The 11994-nt window shown below is 39.3% G+C and overlaps 1 protein-coding gene across 1 annotated transcript; it reads right to left on the bottom strand.

The window, feature by feature from the left end:
- Positions 1-5220: 5220 nt before the first annotated feature.
- On the bottom strand, positions 5221-11600 carry LOC118385999 (TRAF family member-associated NF-kappa-B activator-like). Its single transcript, XM_052521985.1, is given in 9 exon segments — positions 5221-5696; positions 7002-7103; positions 7105-7403; positions 7985-8103; positions 8189-8262; positions 9262-9371; positions 9641-9752; positions 10095-10258; positions 11442-11600. Coding segments are annotated over 8 exon segments (1107 nt in total). The 5' UTR covers positions 10194-10258; positions 11442-11600; the 3' UTR covers positions 5221-5504.
- Between the last annotated feature and the right edge of the window lie 394 nt (positions 11601-11994).

The raw sequence follows: 11994 nt of genomic DNA, 5'->3' as shown, positions 1-11994 counted from the left end.
GAGCCTGGATTTTCTGACATAGAAATCAAAAGAATAGTGAGACTCAGATGGTTAATTTCTTTATCTCTATGTAAAACAAAAATAAAATAATAAATAATTACAGAGCAGCAGTGTATCTGAAACCAAAGTGGTTGTTCTAACTGGAGCTGAACATGGCCATATGGGCAAGTGCGAAAATAGAATGTCCAGGAAATGCATAAGGATTCATATGGCACATGAAAAAAGACAGCATTTCCAATATTACCAGTCTGATAGTCAATTCCTGAAGATCTCATCAACGAATGGCAGGATCGTCATGACAGTTAATACAAAGATAGCTTGGCGGAAAGAATCTACAAAAGAAGGATAATTGGTGTTGGCAAATGATTATTCGTTATTACATGCCGAATTTCTAGTCCCTAAAAATAACAAGATCAAAAGGATGAAAACAAAGTGCATGTGAGTTGCTCCTCCTCCCAGCATTAGTGATGTTCAGAGGCAGCCTGTTATTGGAGGTGTTAATTGGCAAATTCAGTAAAAGTCAAGAGCATGTTCCCTGTCGTCCTCGCCCAGCAAGGCTAGGTCATTAAACCGAGAATGGATTCTTTCATGCTGCCTTAACCCTTGAAATGCAAGTTTATTCATTTTATCCCCCCCCCCAAGCTCCAACCCGCCCCTATGTGTTATGGTGAAAAACAATCTACATCGATGAAACCAAGGGCCATCGAAAGATGAGGAATTTCTTATAGGCTACAGCTTTCAATCTCACAACCATAATGCAAGCCAAGAAATGGCTATCTACCAACAATTCTGCAATTAGGCTCATGATAATCCTTCTAAAACACAGCCATGAGATGTTACTGTATGAGGCCCACTCAACACCATGTCAATAAGGGTCACATTTCTTGGAACTGTTAATATGTTTGAAAAATGTATCAGACAAGGACATTATCAAACTCGCATTGACCACTATCTCTGCGAACAGTGTACATATCCAGCCTCCAGGTCCCCTGAAACGGGTGGCTCCTTTGGGGTTCTGGGTGCGATCTCACCACTGCCTCTTGTCATCACTTGCTGTGACTGCCAAATTTGTTCTCCAGAAATCAGGGCTCTCAAATCAGCACCCGAAACAAACACATCACGGGGAGAGGGGCCCGTTCTGAGACTTTCCAAAAGCAACAATGGCTTCAACACATTTCATCTGACACGGGTAACTTAGAAACAAGGAGCAAGATGCAGCTCAGCCCAGGGCATGAAAACTACGAGGTGATACTTTGAGTTCACTATGCCAGGAGATTTGGCAGTCCAAAGTGACATTGTGACCAGCCCGCAGATAACTGAATATGGTTCTTTCATGAGTTGTTAATTGTTTGCATGACGTTGATGTTGAGACGCCGGTCCGGCCAGGTGGTCTTATTACACTGGCTGGGCATGTGTAAACAGGCATCTAGACTGAAGGTTTTTTTTTTTTTTTTTTTGCAAACAGCACACAAGATTTAAAAATGAAGAAGAAGAAAATGAATAAGAGATTATACAAAGAATCAAACGGATTATTCCAAAACTAGCAGGCCAGGCCTTTGAAGATCACATTATGTGTTACCTGTAGAATATCGTAGAATAATGTTCAGCACGAAGAAGGTTTGCTTTTTACCTTGCACTAAAAGCAGTAGGAACACATTTGCACCTGTCTGAGTCATAGCATTTCTAACCTGGTGGGTCTGTCTATGTCTGTAAATAAGAAAAAGCCAGAGAAAGAAGCCATTTTAAACAATGCAGCAGTCTACTAGTTCGACTTCCCAAATGTTGGTGGTAAGTAAAAGGGTTGTTCAAACTTCCTGTTAATTAACACTACATACACATTCTAGAATCTGTCTTTCTTTTCTATCTAACAAACATTTTCTATTTTTTTTCTTCAGATGATCTGGTAAGCAGTACGGTACAGTAGTACTCTTCAGTGATTGTGATGTGTTGAATCTGTTGAGAGATTGACAAGTGTTCTCACTAGGGCCATGTTGTCTTTGCTTCAAGCTTGGTGTACATTCCACCCCAATATAGCAGGCGCGATAGCCCTTGAGTAATGTCTTGACAGTGTATTGCATATAGTATACCTTACTCTAAACACGATGTGCTGTAAGTATACCTTACTCTAAACACTATGTACTGTAAGTCTGCCACTAGAGCAATTCCTTTAGTAAATATGAAAATCTCAGAGATTATAGAATTGCATATGGAGTCAAGATGTATCATACAATCTAAAAGAACACACGCATTAGCAGTTCCATTTCAATAGCAGCTATTGTCAAAGGAAGCGAATCATTTACAACAACAAAAATGAACCGCAGATGCTTCAATGATCACTGTGATCATAGAAATCCCTCGTTCAAGTTATATTAGTTTCATAGTTGAATGATTTAAAAAAAAACTTCAGATGTACAATCTGCAGATTCCTTTTCTAAGTTGGTTAGAGTACAGAGATGTGGTGATACAGGCCACTTGCTGTCTAGGACCTTTTGGCTTATTCATTGGCTGGCAGAACTGGTGCCAGAACAAATATGCCCCCCCCCCCTTCTCTCCTCTAGTTGGAATTGACTGAAGTCCCCTGAAACTGGTGACTTCCTATTTATCCCTGAACTCTGTACAGCTCAGAATGGCGGTGCAGCAGCACTCCTGATTAGCATGCAGTAATGATTGTGAGCTGGGCTCCATTGTTCTAACACCTCCCCTCTCCTCCGCACCAATCTGTCACCATTCAGCGGGCTAGCGCTGCCTCAAATGCTGCTCTCCACAAATGAGATGGATAATTAGTTGCCCCTCACGAATGCTGCACTCTTCTCACCCCTGATTGCTTTCACCTTTTTGCTCCTGGCAATTTTGACACCTCGTAATCAGCCTGCTGCTTCTCCCTCTCGATCCATATCCATCTTCATCCTCCTCCTCTTCGATTTTAAAAAAAATATTTCCTCCTATGTTCCCTCCAAACGTACCTGCCACAGCCGTCACAGCTCACATGGAACAACAAGCTGGCCCAGGTTAGGTACACAAGCTGTTCCCCTCAAGGTGGGCATACAATGGGCTCCCAAGAGCTAAAGTCAGCGTCCTTAGCTAGCTGTCCACATTGCTTTATTAACAAGTGAGTAAACATATAAAAAAAAATATATAAAAAAAAAATCATAGACCTAGCTGTCAGTGCAGCTTCCCTCTTCCAAATAACAAGCAGTGACAACATAATTATGTGCAAGCATCTGTCGATGATTCCAGAGAGAGAACCATACAGTCTGCACTGTGTTCAACTCTTCACAGATTTACAAGGCAGCATCATTAGGGAGATGGGTTATTTGTATTTGCTACATTTTTTCTGAATAAATTCTCTATCTTTCACTGTCCATAATTTGATGTGAAAATTCTGCAATTTATGTTCATCCAAGTTAGGCATAGCACATTATGCTTGGCACATTGTACATGACTAAAATGTAATATTCAGCTTTGTAAATACAGCACAAGGACATGTTGTTTCATCTATTTCACCCTCTAAGATAATGTATTGTTGTTGTATTTGTGTGGTACTAATGTCTTCCTCTCCCCTTGTCCACGTGAACAGCAACAAATTATTATAATAATCTATTAGCATATGTCAAAGAGGACGAATAGGCTCTGCTCTTTCTTTTGATATCAACTCCTGCTCACTTTTGGTTGCTCCTCCATCACGGAAGATTTGAACAGAACCATTGGTGAAGTATATATATAAATCAGGCAATAATGTCAGTGATAAAGCAAAGGCCATATTCTGTGATTATCAAATCCTTCAGACTCGACTCAACATGATTCAAAATAATGTAAAATATATTAAACTGCTATGAAGTATCCACCGGTGTCAAGTAAAGCATGTAAAATGGGATTAATAACAGACCCTGTTTGCAGTCTTCACACCAGCTCATCAAGACAGTACAAGTGTTACTAGCCCATATCCGAAGGGCTGCAAGGTCCTCACTGCACACAAATGTTTTAATACACGTATTTTCCCTACTTCACTAAGACATCATCACACAACATAGTAAAAATGACTACAATTGTTTGCAAAGCTGTGAATAAATATTGCCGAAGTCAAACGCTTATTTGTACACTCTTAGAAAATAAAGTGCTAGCTATAACCTAAAAGGGTTCTTCAGCTGCCCCCAAAGGAGAACCCTTTGAAGAACCCCTTTTGATTCCAGGTAGAACCCTTTTTGGGTTCTATGTGGGATCTTTTCCAGAGGGTTGTACATGGAACCTAAACAGGGTTCTACCTGGAACCAAAAATGGGTTCTACCTGGAACCAAAAATGGTCCTCCTATGGGGACAGCTGAAGAACCCTTTTAGGTTTTGGGAACCCTTTTTTCTAAGCATGTAGGCAAGAGGCTAAAAGTCTCGTGAAAATCGACTGTGTTGCTAACATCTTGTGTATAGGTACACTTTTACTAGCTGATCAGATATAAGTAAAGACAGGGGAGTGCTAAATCACGTTCATGCGTCTATTCATCTGTTAATAAAGTACCACCTATCGTCTGAAGATGTATAAGACTAATATTGTCAAGGATAAAAACATTGATCTACAAATTGCAAGATAATTTGTCATGTAATTGAAGAACTGAAACGGTACCTGATATCATGCGGAGTAACACACAGTTTAATTAACCTGTTTACCTGCACAAATCTGCTTTCAATGACCATATGGTGTGATAAATTATAACATTGTTTCAATTAAATGGAATTATTTCATATGCTGCACTAAGCATACCATGCAGCTGCTACCAATTACAAAAGCTAATTTAGCCTATTAGTATTTATGTATAGCCTACTTTTAATAAAAACGCCTGTGACCAGTATTTCACAAACCAACATGTGCACAGCATAATCATTTAGAAAGAAATCATCACTATAAATTGATTAGCAAAACAATATGCTGGCATATGTATCTTGGATTTAAATATTACTATATGCCATAAAATAACCACACATTTTTCTATACTTGTAATTTGCATGACTCACACATTTCCAGATCCACTTGGAGAATCAAAGTGGATGCTTCTTCAAAGATCTCAGTGAATGTTCCCCTGAAAATACATACAGTATCAATTTGTTACAGCTTTGGGGGACAAATGTAGGCCTACATGTACACACTGCATGTCAATATACTTGCACCATGCATGCCATTAAAATCCTTGTGTATAATTAAAAAAACATATTAAATAATGTGTGAAAAACCAAGATTAAATGTTTGCTTTATTACACTCAGACCAATACTGTACAAAATCATTTCATAAATCCACGTGCAATTTCCAAGTAATATCTTAAGACAAAAACTGTCAAATGTACCATTAACCTCTTACAAATTAAATAAATGTTTGAGAGTGGATTCAAGTCCCAAAACGCCAGTGTCATGTGACATACAGCAGAGCGCGTGTTATTCATGGTGTGGAAACAAAGACATGAATTAACCATGAATCAACCCTAGAGGTGTTGTACTGGGCAGCCAATGTCTGCTAGTGTCAATTGCTGGCTTCACTCTCCCTCTGGCAATGAGTAAAAAGGTGGCTGTTCATGTGCTCTTCGGGAACTACCGCGTTGCAGTAGGTACATATATCAGGGCTGTTGTTGTTCATCTGTTGTTGCTGTTCCGCACTCACGGCCTGCGCTGCTGTTGCTGTAGTAGCGTCGCAAAGCTCAGGGCGCCACAGGGGCTACATGGAAGGACAAACACACCACTTTATACTCTAGAATTCATACACTTAGCATTGCTTACACTCACCCACTTACAGCACGGTAGGCCATGTGCTTGGGTCTTTCACTGAGGAAAGATCTGTTGCTCCGGGGGAATAAAAGCAAAGCATTGTCCAACTTGAACCCGCATTCTCAACATCCATAGTTCCTGCCCACGACTTGTACTATTGTAATGCTGTATATTTGCTACAGTAGGATTGAATAGTTATTTGTTTCTGGCATTCATGGTAAGTTAGAAACTGAGAAATCCAATCAATGACATGATCTAATAGCAAAATAAAATCTACCATCAGTGTGGGTGTTCTACCACTATTTACCATACAACAGCCACACGTCTCAACAAAGGTGTATTTCTTCGGTGTATTTTCTTTTATGTTGTTGTTATTTTTATTCATTACATTTATTGTATATTTTTTAATCTGTTCATATTTTTTATTTTCTCCACAATTTCGTGGTATCCAATTGGTAGTTACAGTCTTGTCTCATCATGTTATCCAGGTGTACGGAGGAAACACTACACCTGGCGACCGGCTCGCCACGGAAGTTGCTAGTGCGCGATGGGACAAGGACATCCCTGCCGGCCAAACCCTCCCGTAACCCGCACGACCAATTGTACGACGCCCCATGGGTCTACCGGTCGTGGCCGGCTGCGACAGAGCCTGGACTCGAACCCAGACTCTCTAGTGGCAGAGCTAGCACTGCAAAGTGCCTTAGACCACTGTGCCCCTCAGGAGAACATTCGGTGTATTTTCTAACCAAAAGCATGGTCTTAAATAATACTCAATAAAGGTCAGATGACCTTCCGAAAATTCTAAAGAATACTACGTAAGGTAAGATCAATTTGAAATAAATAAAAAAGCAATACTGCCTCTATCATTCTGCATTCACAACCTCACAGGTGTGAGCAGTTGTACTGATACTGGTCATCATAAAATATACATTCCTTTGGTTCTGAGATCAACATAGACTTGTATGACCAAATACAAAACTGAATGGCATGAAAGCATTATCATCTAAAACAATTGGTGTTTTATGATCATTTGTAATAACTATGTAACAAGCATTGTTGTACACATAGGCCTATCATAGCTTATTGTGATTAACAACGTTCAGAGACTTGCCACACTTGTGTCGATGTGTGAGGTTTTCTTGTACTATTTATACGCTTTCTCTCTCCCATTTGTTTGCCAGAAAAAAAATCAGTAGTTGAGAGTTTCCTACTTTTACCTGCAAATAAAGGAATGAGCATTTCCTGTGAACCTCACCTGCTGGTGTCCACGCACACTCTTGTGTGAGAGCGACACGGAGGGGGAGGGAGGGTGAGAGACAGAGGTAGGATACAGGAATGGGATGGCCAGCTCCATAGACGGTTACCTCTATGACGGCAGGGACAGTGCTGACTGTTGCCCTTGGCACGAGCAGGTCAATGCGTTTTTCCGGAGCGCTGTTCAGGAACTCGTAGTCACTGTCTGTGGAGGGGGGAAACTTGATGCTGAGTGTGGTGAAAGAGTCCACTTGGTTCGTGTCCTCTGGGCTGGCACCGCCGGATTCCAGGGACATGGGCGGGTGCTGGAGGTCGACCCCTGGCCTCAAAGCTGAAGGGAAGGGCCTCTCCGCCTGCTCCACGGCCACGTCTGTACACTGAATGGGCATGGAGAACTGCTGCTCTGTCGAATGTCAAACACAATGCTTTCATCATACTGTTTCTGTAACATATTGACAGTCACTTACGACAGTTAGATATGAAGTTTTCCCATTGAGTAGCGATTAGTTCAAGTAATGATGAATAATCAAGTAATAATGAGTAATGTAAAGAACATTTTCACTTTTATTTTCAACAAGTATAAATACACACGGTAAGTATAATATGATTGTAGTTTTTTTCATTCCCATCATTACATAACTAACCAGCGCTACATCACAGCATGTGTCTGTGGAATAATTCAACATATTTATCTGCTCATTCTATTTCCACACAGGTGGAGGTCCATGGTTAAATAGGCCAACAAGGCATTAATGTACGGTTCTGCTTAAGGTGTTGATATCTAATTGTGTATAGGAACAAAGCTAAAGCTGACATATATAATTACTAATATCGTGTTATGACATATCCAAAGCAATTGTAGCTCAACATATTTTCTCTATTGTAATCAAATTAGAGTACATCAGTTCAGGCCTTGGGTTCCTTTCAACAGTGCTGTAATAATAAGCAAATTCCAAATGACTATTGTGCAGACTTTAATATTACCATTTGCCATGTCATTTCCTCTGTAGATTTTTTTCAGGAGATCTTTTTGTCTCTGGGTTAATGTGCGTATCTGCTGGAATTTCCCCCGGAGAGCTTGATACACTTCAAGAACATCTTTACTGAGAGACAAAGAAATGCAAGTAAAATAAATGCTTTTCATTTATTTTTTTTATGAAGAAAAGACGCACATACTAATGCACATACGTCTCAAAACTGCTGGCTACTGGTGCTGTGTGTGGTGAAGATGACACAATCACAGCAGTTTCCATATTTTCCTTCTGAAAAACAGACACACATGGCATTGAGGACTTACACTGCAGGAAATATCAGCCTTACACTATCCAAATTGAATACTAAAATGGTATTGTTTTCTGCATAATGTGATCATTTCATAAATCTAAATATTAATGTCATAAAAGTAATATACTGTAACAATAATTATGACAATTATACATTCTAACCAAAAAATCAAGGGTCACGCCTTGTGATCTCAGTTATTAGGGAATTACTTCTCAACAATAAAGCTGGCGGTTCTATGAAGCTGATGACTATGGGGCGGCAGGCAGCCTAGTGGTTAGAGCGTTGGACTGGTATTCGTAAAGGTTGCGAGCTCGAATCCCTGAGCTGACGACATAAAAATCTGTCGTTCTGCCCCTGAACAAGGCAGTTACCTGTCCCTAGGCCGTCATTGGAAATAAGAATTAGTTCTTAACTGACTTTCCTATTTAAATAAAGGTCAAATTAAAAAGAAATGGCCTCAGACCCTGAGGGTTGGTGATGCTATCCTCTAGTGCCACCTGTTGATAAAATATAGCATGTGCGTGTTCATGCTTTTAAAATGATCCCCAATGAGGAGTTTTGATAATATTACAATATTACGAATTCATATTTTTTGGAAAACATTGATGTTATCCAGCAATAAATGTATGACAGAAATGCAACCAGATGAATGATGGCCTATGTCACAGGAAGTGGATCTATTGTATTGTACATTGAGCTCTGATACAGCTATCAGGGTTTGAAGATACAGAACAGTATCTACAAGCAAATGTATGATTTATGAACAATAACGTCTGTGTGTGTGCGTGTGTATGTGTTAGAGAAGATATTGAGATTTTTTTTTGAGATTTGAGAGAAAAATGTTTCGAGGCAGCCAATGGGGATGTCATGTTTGCACCCCAACACGTCCTTGCATTTACATCCTATTTGTAAACATAAATAAACCAGATCTAACTCTAATCTTGTGTGGATTGTTTGATTGTGTTAAACATATCTACCAAGTAATGCATTTTCCTCAAGGAGCTTCCTGGGTTGTCAAAGAGATGTTTGGAAGGAGACAAGGTTTCTTCTTCCTGTTTTCTAGGTGCAGCCTCACCTATGACCTCTCCTAAGAATCAAATAAGAGAGGAAATATAACATAACCTAACTACTTAGTCAACACAGAACATCTAATTTGCAATGTCCTGAAACAACAATAATATTTATTACAGCACAATTGATCTCCCGGGGAATAGACAATGCAACGGTATGCCTAGATGTTCCCAATGTAGGCATCTCGTTTCTTTCACTGGAGATGAACTGTGAGGTATAGAATATGTCAGAAAATGTCATCATGCAAACAATTCTATTAAGAAAACAACTATGCTTGTCACTTACCTGAGGGTTGCTTAGTTGCTGAAATCAACTGAGCTTTGAGTTTCAAAATCAACTGCTGCTGGTCTTCTATCTGTTTCTGAAGTTCCTGAGTGTGCCGTTCATAATTTACCTTCTGCAAATGTAAAACTTCCGTTACATATGAATCATGAACGGCATCACTTACTGGTAGCTAGCCTTTTGTATCCTTTATAGTTCGTTACTATGCAATGATCATGTATTGCATTATATCGAAGCACTGTATGGAAAGCTATACCACATCTCACTGGACGGAGTTCAAGTCTCATAAGTGAATTAGAAGAGTTGGGGCCGGATTCCCAGACCCAGATTAAGTCTAGTCCTGGAATAAAATGTACATTCAGTGGAGACTATCCATTAAAATACATTTAGAGTCCAGGACTAGGCTTTCCGGGAAACTGACCGTTTGTTTTTTATCACTGTGCATAAGGTATAATACCATCTGCTGTAGTTCCTTTTTGGCGCTGTCTCTCTCGATAGAGGCCTGGCGGTAAGCTTCATAGGCCTTGTTGAGCTGATCTCCAATATTCCTCTCCATGCTGTGTGCTCCACAATCATCACTGACACAGCAGTCATGGGGCCTGGCGCAACATATCACACAACCTAAGTTTAGGGGCACAATACAGCATTAAAGCACACCATCACATCATTTGCTGTAAGAAGGTCCTATGAATCACATAACTTGGACAAACACCTGAATAAAACGGAAAAAGCCAAGTCATCCTCTCTCACCATGACACTGGGGCCAGTGCATACTTCTCTTTATCACCTGTCCTTGCTCATTTTAGAAACTCAAAAGATCAACATTTCTGGTTGATTATACAAGTATCCTCAGTAAAAACAGCTTCTTAATGAAAACAAACAAAGATCCAAAATATGTACAGAAAAGAAACGGTTGGGAATAAAAAACATAAACTGATTAAATCAATTGACACTGATGCGAAATTGAATATTAGTCTTTTTTTTTTTAAACAAGTACAGTGCTGTGTACCTATACATGAATTTACATTATTGAATGCCATGGTTTGTTACTAGTCAATTCATCTTTGGTCATACGTGAGAAATGCCTGCAATCACTGTAATAAACAAATGTGTGGAAAATATGAGATATTCACTGTGCACTGAGAAGATGTTAATAGATTTAATTAATTACAATGGCATATATTTTGGGTAAACACACCTCAATGTGGTTACGCATTATTAATGATAGCTAATGAACAAAAACAAATAGCCTATCTCTTCTTTCAAAAACGTTGAATTATGCCACGATCAATACATTAAGCTACTAAGATGATAAAGTCAACAGCCAATGACCTAAAATGGGAAGCTATGACAGATCTAATACTTTTAAAAGCCGTTGTTTTTCTGGGTGTCCTGAATATATTTTCAGATTTATGATAGTGAACTGAGCATGGTACTACTCTGATATGATTGGTTACATCATTTGAACACACAGCTAATCCAATTCTCCATCTAGTCATTTATTTTAATAAACACCCGTTTAAGACAGCACAATAGTAGTCACTGTATGTAACTGATTGCATACCAAAGTGCATGATACTACGAAGACATATACTAGCCTGAAGCAACCTAATAGTTATACATAGTATCACGAACTGGCTACATCCTATAACGTCGACCTTCATTGGCGAGTGTACAAAATCGATCCGGTACAGTATCGAGCAGTGTCAATAGTTGAATAGTTTTGAGTACGTTAATACCTAACCAGACACTCGTTGAGCTCGCCTCGACTTTCGTATCTGACTGTATAACTGCAGTATCTTACCTTCATTTGAATATGTCCAAATTATTGTTTTGATACTTCGACAAGTTCTTATTCTTCAGGTGGCCTACATTTACTACGTACGGGAGTGGTGTATTTCGTACAAATGTTCATTGTACATGCATTACAACGCTTGGGGAACTTCCCTCGGGGAATCCCCGAGCCTAGTAGACTTCCGCCTTGCTTGACTGACCAATCATCTTTGAGGTAGTGAGTTCTTGCTTAGCAAGTTGAGGGTTCTTCTTGCTGCATGTAAAAAGTAGTCAGATAAAACAAAGTGTCAGAAATGTGTGTTGATTTTTTTTTTAAATCTTCTCTGATTTCTCTGCTTTCTCACACTGTTGAACTTAGCTAAATTCAACAGAAACCAACATTTCAGCCTCATTAGTGTAAAAGGTGTTTTGCTTAAATTGTGACCACTTGATAGATAACATGTATAGTAACATATTAAAATAGACATGTTGCTCTTTGCAAAAAAGAAGTATCACTAGCTGAGATATTCATATGACCATATCACTAAGCACTATTGATTTAGTAAACTTTATAGTGTTATTTT

This window comes from Oncorhynchus keta, chromosome 7, assembly GCF_023373465.1.
Source record: "Oncorhynchus keta strain PuntledgeMale-10-30-2019 chromosome 7, Oket_V2, whole genome shotgun sequence".
In the NCBI taxonomy this organism is placed as follows: Eukaryota; Metazoa; Chordata; class Actinopteri; order Salmoniformes; family Salmonidae; genus Oncorhynchus; species Oncorhynchus keta.
Note: the sequence above shows the minus strand (reverse complement) of the source record. Positions and strands in the feature narration are given on the sequence as shown.